We start from the raw sequence: 12,064 nt of genomic DNA, 5'->3' as shown, positions 1-12,064 counted from the left end.
ACAAAACAGTTTTTACAAAACTAGATTTAGATTTGTATATTATTCCTATTGCTGAAAATTACAGCTGTCATTTTGTTAAATTTGTTCATTTAAAATAACCTTGAATAATGATTTATGATTTCTGACCAGGTTTAAGAAAGCAGAACAAAAAGGAAACAGTAATAACATTGCTTTTTATTGTTTGTATAAGCTGGTTACTGTTATAAAGGCATTGACATATTTAACCAATTTTACATTAACCTTGAGAGCCATAAAAAAAATTACAAAAAACACTTAAAAAAAAAAGAACAATCTTTCCTATAATTTTCAGCAAACCTCCAAGAACCTCTTTAATAAAACTCTGTTTACATTGATGTAGTAATACATTTGACAGTTATTAGTGTACATGATCTCTAAACCCACATTTGATTGTAAATATAAGGAGAACTGATTGTTTAGTCTGTCATTATTGCAACAGCTGCCATTTTCCTTATGGCTTCACTTTTGTTTCAGTCAAATGGCTGCTGTACTGACCTCAGTATGAAAATCAGGGCTTATAGTTTCAATTTCATCTACTGAAGCTTCTCAGGACTAAAAAAAAAAGACAAAAAAGACAAACAGAAAGTGAAAATTTCAGTTATATAACTGAACGTATAGGCCATAAAAAAATGCAAAAAAATATTAAGTAATTGTAATTGTAAAAGTAATTGTTTTGATCTAAGCCTAAACACAAATGTGAACTGTGTGCCTACCTGCTGTCACCATTTTCCACATCATCTTCATCAGCCCTTCCTGTTTCATAGCCTATTTAAAAACAACATTTCATATATTACTCATTGATAAGAACTTTTAAATGTATTAGCTTAGTCTATACAGCTGTATTTGTTTCCAGTCACAGGGGTTGCACAAGCTACAGCACTTTTAAGTGCCAGGTCCAAGCCCAGAAAAAGAGAGTCGTGTCAGAAAGGACAATTAGCGTAAAACCTGTGGCAGATAACCTATGCAGATAATCCACTCCAGCATTCCCTCATAGGAGCAGCCGAAAGAGAGTAAGAGTGAGAGTGATAGTGATAGTAAGAGAGAGAGAAAGAGAGAGAGAGAGAGAGAGAGAGAGAGACAGCTGTATCTGTTTCCCATGTGTTTCAGAATGAGCCAGAGTTTCTGTACTTTACCACAAAATATGCTTTCAGATAAATCTACACAGATTGTAACTCAGATTAAACATCTGGCTGGAAAAGGGAAACAAATGATCCCCATGGAGAAACTATTTCAATGTGCAACTAATAGGCCTAGTTGAAACAGAAACAAAAAAGTCTTACAGAATAAATGTGTAACCAAACACTTTTAAGAATAAAAAAAAATCACACAAATTTAACATACTTAGAATAGGATGGGCAGAAGGTCGTCTACCATCTGTGCATACATTCAGTGCAAAGTTATATGATATCACTACTGTCAAATCTATATTTTTAAATAGCCTCAAAGGGGATGTCTAATGCTATTTAATGCATTCAGACATATTTACACTGTTAAAGAGTTGGATTATCATGCTAAACATGACCTTCAGGGTTCGTATAAGTTTCAGAAAAAGTTTTCTTTTTTTTTTTCAAGTATGGCCCTGCATGACATCATGAAGGGCAGAATTCCTTGTATGGGCATTTCTCCCAGAAGAGCACGTACAGTCATCAGCCAGAGTGAGAGCAAGAGCACGCTCATCAATGTGCTTCATTCGTTAATTCGATAGCCATAGTTAATTTAAGTCCATAAAGTTTTTGTCCCTGTTTTATTTATGTCGATGTCACAGCTTGCAGACTTGCAGACAAATTTGATAAAACTAAAGACTCTTGGGAGATATGAAGGATTCAACTTTACTTTATAGGTACTCAAGATTAACATGAGATTAAAAGTAAAGTTGTAAAGAAATTTAGAGAAGTGAAAACACCATCTCACAAAACCTAACTCAAGAATTATTGAGAAGTGAAAACACCACTTCACAAAACGCAGTTGACTGCAGTTTAACAAACTCATGACAGTCATGTTATGTTCAAATACATTTAGCAAATCATGATAAGGAAGTAAATCTCTGCTATTTGAAGTCTTTCAGTAACACAAGAATTCCCTGATACAAGCTCTGCCGAGGCTTGTTCTTTCTAAATTTAAGCATGGCCACACTTCCCCTTTGGCAACCAAATAAGTAAGCAAATTAAAAGCATGTGTTTCACAGAAATCCCTCATGCAGACATAATCACTGAATGTGTATATAATATAAATTAAGAGTAAATATAAGTAGTTCCTTTGTTACCCTTAAAATGATTGTTAAAGGTATCCTTATGACGAGCATTTCTTTTTCTGAAACACAACAGAGCAAACAGCAGGCCGACAATAAGCGATCCAATGACCATCACACCAGCGACAATGTTTGTTGCATTAGATCTGGAAGAATCCTTGTTAACATCACCTGGAAAAACAAAATACATACAATTTACACCAGCACAGATTCTCCCTGAGTGTTGTAAAAATATATAACGTACTACAAGTAAAGATTATCTTCAGTACATTTGGCAGTTTTAGAATTTAGTAATCTGAGATATCTCTAGTAGACTATTGTGTTACAGTGTCAGTCCTTTATTGCACTACTGTAAATTGCATTGCTAAGAAAAATATAGACTCCAATGATACTGTAGCGTTTGAATGCAATCAAGATGTTCTATCAGGTTGTAGGTATCGTAAACTTTCCCTCCTCCCTTGTTATAACTAAATTACACTTAATTAACTTAAAGTAACTTAATTACTTATAGCAGATGTGATCTCCAGTGTGTTTTCTCCATCTTTTACATATTTGCTATTAAAGACGATGCATCTAAATGGTGCCAGGCCCAAGTTGATAGACTTGAAAGTCAGTTTGCTAGACAAAGCCACAGATTTTACACCCGCTGGGATTTTTGTCAGCTCTGAATTTATGGTCCAGTTGGTTCCAGAACGGTCAAACCAATGGATGAAGCCTTCTGGGTATCCATCAGTAGCATTGCAATAAAGGCTGGCAGGTCCTCCATCGGTTACATTTTTAGGCCATGTGCTTGTGACAGGATCCTTGTACTTTGCTTTATTGAGAAAGAACAAAACAATGATGAGTACCAAGACTCTTGCAAGGCAGTGTGCTTATGTGTATTTTTAGTCATATATATATATATAGTTTTATATGTTAGTTTTATGTTAATTATATGTTAGTTTTATAGTTTTATATGACTAAAGAAATTGAATCTCACCTCTGACACTGATGCTAAGTTGTATTTCTTCAAAACCACTGTCCGTTACAACACGGTACTGATATTTGCCCTCATCAGAAAACATTGTGTCAGAGATTTGCAGAGATGGACCCACTGCTAAGTTTTCAAGACTAAAGCGTGGATCTCCTGAACTTTCTGAACCAACTTGACTAAAAAATGGCTCGTTCTGTCCAGTTTTTGTTAAATAAACTCCAAGTATGTGAATATCTTTGACGTTTTTGAAAACGCATCTGATAACTGTGGTCTGAGCAAGAATTCCAACTGCAGGTAGGCATTCCACTTTAAGCAAACCTGTTGAAAACAAACATAAAATGTGGATTGTGGTACTTAAGAGGAAGCAGAACAAATTTCATGCAGTTTACATATTTGTAATTAAAGGAATGGTCAAATAAAGTTCTGTTGACATTATCTGTGGCATGCTGTTGATTAACCACAAAAAATAATTAACAGTATAATGCACTTAAATTGTATTGAGCCTGGAACATAAACTGCTGTAAGCACAAGAGTCATAATCTCTAGTAACATGGGTACAAACATTATTCTGAAAATTACATTGTGTTCCTATTTCTTAAACCCAACACTCAACAACAGCAAATGCAATTAATCTGTGTATTAAAGCATGTACCTGAATTGGGCATCACAGCAGGGGTGAAGAGAGAAACTACAAGCATAACCTTCACTGAAGACATGATTACTCTGAAATGAAAAGTAAAAAATTGAAAAATAGACTTAACAATAAACCTTCACTGAAGACATGATTACTCTGAAATGAAAAGTAAAAAATAGAAAAATAGACTTAACAATAACGATTTGTGTGTGTGTGTGTGTGTGTGTGTGTGTGTACTTGTTGAGATTGAACCCTATCTCTGTAAATTCCTATTGCAAAAGTTTGGACTGGGTTTCAGGAAGCATATGAACACTGATATTTCATTGCAAAAAAAAATAAAAAATAACTCACAGATGGTAGACAACCTTCCATAACATTACAAATGGTAGATGACCTTCCATATTCTAAATCCAGAATATGGTTCTTAATCAGAAAATGATGTGCACATAACCATGGTCACTGATAAGTGCATAAGTAATTGATTAAAGTTGAAAGATATAGAAAGATATTCTGTGTGTGTGTGTGTGTGTGTGTGTGTGTGTACTTGTTGAGATTGAACCCTATCTCTGTAAATTCCTATTGCAAAAGTTTGGACTGGGTTTCAGGAAGCATATGAACACTGATATTTCATTGCAAAAAAAAATTAAAAATAACTCACAGATGGTAGACAACCTTCCATAACATTACAAATGGTAGATGACCTTCCATATTCTAAATCCTGAATATGGTTCTTAATCAGAAAATGATGTGCACATAACCATGGTCACTGATAAGTGCATAAGTAATTGATTAAAGTTGAAAGATATAGAAAGATATTCTTACTGCTGATAGTGATTTCAGAATAAAGTATGTACAAATGTTTCTTTGTGAATTTACATCCATATCCACATTAAATTAACATTGCATTAACAGAATTGGTCATTCTCCATAAACTAGTTTGTTCTGCAGCTTCATTCTATAAGTTTTGGCCATATTCAACATATTGTATGTTGTAACATATATAACATCCCAAAACCAAAAGCTGTATATAAAGCTGCCTTGATAATCTTATTGTTTCTTAGCTGATAACTTTTTGTTTCCTTGTATAATATTTTAAATTCTACTGTTTAAGAAAGTATTATACCACTAAATTAAAAAATGATTGATTTATGTATTAAAGAATAAACAATAGTTCACCTCCAGAGCCAGAGGTAAGCCAACTTGATGTATTTTAGTGTTAAAGTTGACTGTTCTCATGAATAGTTATTTTAACTCATGCGCACAAACAGGTTTTAGGATATATACGTGAACAGTTCCGTGTATGAACGCATTAATAGAAACTATACCAAATATGTTAAGAGCCATCGCTCACGACAAATAAGCATAAGAGAGAGAGATACACTTTCTATTATTGTGCCCACATCTGCCGCTGTGTTTTAGTTATTCTAAGCGGTATTTGACCTCATTGTTTATATCAGGTGTTAGGCTACTTAAGGTAAACCATTGCTTACAAAGAGTTCATGCCAACGAATATTCAAATATAACACACTCGGATTTAGACCAAAACAGTAGAGAAAACTTACTGTGTAAATGCTCTTCAAATGGACAAGGAGAGGGAAATACAACCGAACGAAGCACGAAGGACAGGCTTTGTGTAAAGCTGAGCTGCTTTCACTTTCAATATGACTGTTTTAGCCACACCTATAGGCCTACATAAATTATGGGTTTACATACAATCTTTATTAGCCTACTCCTTTTCAATTCGTTTTTAATCAAATACTGGCGCCATTTACCCAAAAAACACAAAATATATGTATAAAATAGCTATATATACAATAAAACCGAATAACAAGTATAATGTTGATGGCAAGTTACATGCGGCTGTCAATGTGTATTCATTTGTGTTAAAAAAAATAAGGAGACTTACGTTAGTATTTTTATTATTATTTGTTTTAATGAACTCTAATAACTTGGCAATATCGCATAGGCTACTGTTTGTTTTCCCTTTACTGTCATCTAGAGGTCGCTTTTTGGTGTGTCTTTGTTTTTTTTTGTTTTTTTTTTTGTTTTTTGTTTGTTTTTTACTTTTTTTCTTTTAAACTTTGTATCCTTTTAGATGTAAAGCGCTTTGAGAACGAACTTTTAAAGGCGCTATATAAAAATACATTTATTATTATTATTAAAATATGAGCTGTAATAATAATAAAATTAATAATAATCAACTGAAAAAAAAGTAACTGTTAACTGCTTGTTCATATTTGTGCTAATGTTTTATTTTCTCATCTGTGTCGCTCTATGTAGGCGTAGGATGACCCAGAGCTGTACTTTTCCACTAAATATGTTTTGAGTTAAAATTAGAATGATTGTAACAATCAAAAAGATTGCAACTCTTAGAAAACATCTGGCCGGAAAAGTGAGAAACTGGATAGAAAAAAAGCACATACGACTATTCCACGCAGCATCTATTCAAAGTTCTTTCAAAATGGCTGTTAAGCTGGGTGTAAACGGTAATATTACGTTATATTATATTATATAATATATAAATATTGTTATATTGTCCTTTTCTCCTTACTTCACCAATTGAGGTAAACTACAAAACTCTATCATATCTCAGAAAGCCTAACTTATTTTAGTAGATATAATTTGACTGATTTCTTCATAACATTGTGTACTAAAAGTGCATTGTGCCCAAAATATCCTTAGCACACAGATCAAGATTTTCCAGTTTTAAAAATGACTGATGATTGTATCCTGTGACACATAGTAAGTGTATTGCACTTTATTTAATAACCTTGTTGCCTCTTTTAACAGCCTGTAATACAGCCTTACCTTAACTTTTTTTTTTTTTTAACTAACCTTAATTACATTTGATTGTGAACTATAACACCATTTCTCATTTCTGGACATATTAGGACAATGCTTATACTAGAATCAATAGAACTGAACATCAGTTTGACAAACAAAGCCATAGATTCTCTTAGATTATCTTATAGCCATAAGATCTTTAGCTTTTTTCATGACTGAATTAACTGCTCCAATGCACTATAAAGGTCAACTTTCAGGCTGGAAGTTCGTAATAGGATCTTTGTACTAGGTTTTAATTGAACGATTTTCAGCCAGACTCATTCTGAAAGCAAAACTAAATCTTAAACAGCTGACATTTGTGAATATGAATGTTGTATAAAACTGAAACATAAAGAGATTATAAAATTGTGAATTGTTTTACTGTTAAGAGAAATAAAAGTGAAAATTCATTAAGAATGAATCGTGCCCACTGATACCACAGTTTACCAGCAGTGTGAATGTTTGCTTTTGTAAATAAAGCCCATCTAAAGGTTGTCTGTTTGGGCTGAAAATAACACAATACCACATACAAATGCATAAGTCTGTATCAAATCAGATTAGACTGTTGCTGCACAAACTCCAGTTTTGTTCATAGCAAAAGTGAAACATGTAGACATGGGTGGTTTTGGCTTTTTAATAACATCCATAAAATAAAAATGCCAGATATAACATTTTTGGTGGAAGTACTTCTATATGTGCTCTGTTTCCCTGCAAAAAGACAATCCATATGATATATTTTACAGGGTTTTAGGGCACCACCAACAATGAGCAAGCTATGAAATAATTTGACACAGAATAAATAATTGAGAGTATTTGCAGTAGAGGATTCATTGCCATGTGTTCAAGACTTAAACATGAATCTCATTATGGTGTGCGATACATTAAATGTTTAAAATCTTTTTTTTTTTCCGTTATCTTTCGCTTTTGTTAAAGATACTTTTAATCTTGATCTCTTTATCTTGATATATTCAAATATAAAGGCATGCTTATAATGTTCTGCAATTAAAATTAAAAAGTGGTCCTCAGGGATGCACAGGGAATCTACTGAAAGGAACACAGCCATAACTACATTGAAAGAAAATTACTTGTAGGATTTACTTGATAAAATCTTCATAACAGTTTGCACATTCTAAGTAAGTTTCACTGCTACTGCTCTGTGCAATTTACCTGTTATTGTGAAGTAAAATATACTTACTATGAACTTAACAAGTTAAAGGGGTCATATGATGCGATTTCAAGTTTTCATTTTTTTGAACATTAAAGCATGTCAACATATTCTGTTACACCAAATACACAAAATAATTATCTTTAAAATAGCATCATATGACCCCTTTAAGTAAATTTAACAAAGAAAATAAGTTACTTTAGCTTGGCCAGTAAGAGTTCGAGTATTTTTTACTTACTTGGCAATCCTTTGATTTTACTCAATAGCACTGAATTAAACCATGGTTTTAAAGCGTATGTGTTCTAAGCAAACATCTAAGCAAATAATACAATAGATATCATGTAGACACCATATCTGCATAATTACTGTAGCAATGTCCCGAACACTGTCACACTGACCCGAACACAGAGACTTCAATATTTGGTACACAATACACAATGACAATCTACTTTAGCACATAATCTTTTTTACCAGTGTAAAGCAATGTGGTGACATGCTGAATTTTATAAAATAAAATAAGCTTATTTTTCTTGCTAAATATCCTTGTAATTAATGTTCAGTAAATTAAAGGTGTCATATGATAAGATTTCAATTTAACCAATCACAGCGCACTGGATAGCTGGCCAATCAGAGCACACCTTGCTTTTTAGACCGATGAGTTTTGTAAAAATCGACACGTTTCAGAAAGGCTGGGCATAGAGGAGAAACAATAATGTACAGTATGTGGAAAATAATGTGGTTTTTTTTACCTTAAACCGCATAAACACATTTCATTACACCAAATAATGTTATTTTTAGCAGCATCATATGACCCCTTTAAGCTTTTATTTCGCAGGGCACTTCCATAGCAGAAGAGTCTAAAAAGTTGTTTATGGCCTCTGTTTAATGCACTTTTGACACTCTCTGAAGTATGTATTTGTTTCTTTGGATCATTTTCTCATGAGGTCATACTCTCACAGCTGCAAAGTTACATTTGGGGGTGGACTGAGAAGGATTCATTCATTGCAAGAATTCTGAAGGCAAATGATGACATTTTCATATGAGGACTGACATTTGGGATTTGTGAACTTCTACACATAAACCCGCAGAATAATGATCTTTTCACTAAATAGTGTCATGTCCTCACTGGTTTTCACTCTTACTCTCCTGGGCTTCTAATCACTTCCATCTTCATCCTGCCTTCTACTTTGAGTGCTCTTGTTTGTCCTCTCTGGTGTTGATCCCTGTGCTCTCGTTTATATTTTCCATGTTCTTTCATTGTATTTTGTAAGTCCAGCAGTTGGGTTGACCATAACAACTTGTGTTTGACGCCTACCTGACAGAAGACTAGATCAACAAAATAAACCCAGCAGTATCTGAGTTCCAACAGTCCACTGGTTTTTCATAACGTGCTTGCAATAATTGCCAAATGTCTTTATTCTTGGAAGTAAATAGAGGCAAAGTCTTAAAGTAAGTGCTGTATAAAGCATACATTGGTTTTTAACTAGATTCTCAACCAACAATTGTTTTGTTCTTGTTTTTTGTTTTCACTGTCTGGAAAATCTGAAAAACAACAACAGAACTACACAAACTACAAATATTATACCTGGCTAGGAAAAATGTCTTCAAAAATGTATGAAAAAGTACTCAAAATGGGAAAAAAGTATGATCATTTAAAAAAAAACACACACATAATGTAATCTCATTTATAAATTAACGTATTTTACATTTCCTCTCAGTGGAATCAGCTCTATCCTTTGGAGTGGACTCTCGATTCCCAACATTTCCGAATCAAATAATCTGTTCTTTTGAAACTGTCTCTCAGCCTTATAATTAGTCCATTGTGTGTGGTATGATAATACTGAAATCTTGCAATAAATTTTCCCATTATTGTAATAAATACAGAACAAACATATTTTTCCAGTAAGAAATAATTTCAAATAAATTCCAACAAACAAATATGTTCAGTCAAATGATAAAGCAAAAGACATAGTATTCAAAAGTAAAACAAACAAAAAATATATTGTTGTAAGTCCCTTGTTTAAAAAACAAAACAACAACAACAACAAAATAAATAAATAAAAGTCAGCTTGTGTGAAGTCCAGTATTAAATTGTTTTGCATTTTTGGAGACTATGATGTTTTTTATTATTATTATAATTATTATTATTATTTTCTTTTTCTGAGCATTTTTTAAGTCTTATAAGTCCCTTGTTTCACATTCTGTATATACAATACATACTGTATATGTAAAAATACATTTACAAAAATTGCTCCAGTCAGATGAAAAGTAAAACTGAGCCATGAAGATGGACATTTTAGTAACGTGAGGATGTAACTAAAATATAACTGTAGAGACAGAGACTAAATCTTGTAGAAAGGGGGGTGTAGACTAGCTTTTCCTGTTTAACTGTCATGTAATCTGACACTATTTCTTAAATAAGGCTGTTGTAAGGATATTTTTGATAAGCCATCTGGTAACGTCTGAACAGCATTTCCTACTGTGGGGTGACATTCAAGCTTGCAAAAGTTTTTTTGAATAGGCCCTAGTAACCATTCAAAGCTGGATTTTTGTTCTTTAGTGAAGAGAGAACATATGAATCTTAAGTTATTTTTGACAGTATGTTTAAATGCAAACATAAAGGTGCCTGTTTCTGTTAATTAATTTTAACGGCAATATGATTATAATATGAGCCATGGCGACTCTTGAAGAGTCCACCAATTATTAAAAGGTGAAAATATACATTAAACATTAATACAATCAAAGCTAGATTGAATCGAACTGTGGTAGAAATTCCCCTACGCACCTGACTTAAGCTAAATTGTGTCTCCTGCCACCGAAATTATCCTCAGGTGACTTTTCTGACCACAAACCGTGATAGCTCTGACTGCACTGGAGAACAAGGCATAAGACAATTCAGTTAAGAATTACAGCTACCCGACACCTAAGAGAGTCTCACCCTGAGTCGGACGACGTCTCGCCCCCTATGAACATTATCACTTTGGACTAAGATCTCTAATGTTCGACTAACCTGCTGCCCAGCAGTAACCAGACGGACTCCAAACAATGCCTTTGAATAATGCTTTAATCACGGCCGGGAGGATCTCATCTCAATCACAGAGAATCCCCCAACAACAAGGATACAACAGTTTTTATAGGAAAGGTACATAGCAAAGGTAACATCATTTTCCTCTGATCTGATTGGTTCTCTTTATGTGAAAAATCAAAGACCCCTTCTACTTGGTTACTGATTAACTCAGCTTATTCCTTAAATCATGTATCATTACTAGTAGTCTCAAACAGACGTCATGTTTCATTATTAAAATGCTATTTAAAACTAGAACATTTTCTGTTCCCTAACACACTCAAAAGTTAGGCCTGCAAGGAAAAGAAGTGTTACACATTATTTGTGATCAACTGAATTTATGATTAATTGATTATATTTAAAATTTCCTTCACAGAACTTTCAGCTAAATGTTCAATTTGTCATGGTTATGTTTCATCTCTGGGTTATGCAGGGCTGTACAGTGCGACACGTTGTATCGTGCTACAGCGCACATTCTACCAGCTGCAGTTCTGGCGCCTCCCTCCGTCTCAATATAATGTACAACGCCACATGCATTCACATCAGTGTTAGCTCAGCGGTAGAGTTACTCGCACTTATGCGCAATCACAAAACTACATTATTTCCATCTGCTTTAAAGCAATACCGGTTAAACATTTAATTCACGTGCTGTTCTGCATGCGCTTTTTCTGAGCGTGTACTCAAGAAGTGTGCTCACACTGAGAGCCTGTCAAAAATCGCCTGATTATTGGACTAAGTTGTCTTTCGCGTCTGATCGATTTCGCGTCTAATACTGTCAAAAACACACAAGGTTTACACAGTATAAACACAGTTGGTTATATCTGAAATGAAAGTAAACAGTTGAGAGAGAAACGTGTGAAGCTTTTAAAGGGACAGTAGCTACTAAATATGCTGCCACCTGTCATTAAAGGGATAGTTCACCCAAAAAATTTAATTTCTGTCATTATTTACTCACTCACATTTTGTCCCAAACCTATATTAATTTCTTTCTTGTGCTGAACACAAAAGAAGATATTTTGAAGAATGTGAGTAACCAAACAGTTTTGGTGAACTATTCTTTTAATGTTAGTAAAACAACAAAACAGAAAAAAATCACTCACTGCTCTTGACTGATGAACTTATCATCAGTCAGTTGCTTT

The 12,064-nt window shown here is 33.6% G+C and overlaps 1 protein-coding gene across 4 annotated transcripts; it reads right to left on the bottom strand.

The window, feature by feature from the left end:
* Nucleotides 1–252: 252 nt before the first annotated feature.
* Nucleotides 253–5,528, bottom strand: LOC107704012 (uncharacterized). 4 transcript variants are annotated; one of them, XM_016506835.1, is made up of 8 exons: nt 5,436–5,528; nt 3,892–3,962; nt 3,246–3,557; nt 2,772–3,080; nt 2,282–2,437; nt 1,360–1,392; nt 732–783; nt 253–570 (listed from the first exon to the last, which is right to left on the bottom strand). In XM_016506835.1, exons 2-8 carry the CDS (start codon nt 3,953–3,955, stop codon nt 552–554), a joined length of 945 nt encoding a protein of 314 aa, XP_016362321.1. In that variant the 5' UTR covers nt 3,956–3,962; nt 5,436–5,528; the 3' UTR covers nt 253–551. The 4 variants fall into 4 exon arrangements, with proteins under 4 accessions (XP_016362321.1, XP_016362322.1, XP_016362324.1 ...); XM_016506836.1 differs by having other exon boundaries at nt 2,312–2,437; XM_016506838.1 differs by lacking the exon at nt 1,360–1,392.
* Between the last annotated feature and the right edge of the window lie 6,536 nt (nt 5,529–12,064).

The sequence above is a fragment of the Sinocyclocheilus anshuiensis genome, unplaced genomic scaffold (genome assembly GCF_001515605.1).
Source record: "Sinocyclocheilus anshuiensis isolate Anshui unplaced genomic scaffold, SAMN03320099.WGS_v1.1 scaffold1477, whole genome shotgun sequence".
NCBI classification, from domain to species: Eukaryota; Metazoa; Chordata; class Actinopteri; order Cypriniformes; family Cyprinidae; genus Sinocyclocheilus; species Sinocyclocheilus anshuiensis.
The sequence above is the reverse complement of the archived record's forward strand: the minus strand, read 5'-3'. Positions and strand labels throughout refer to the sequence as shown.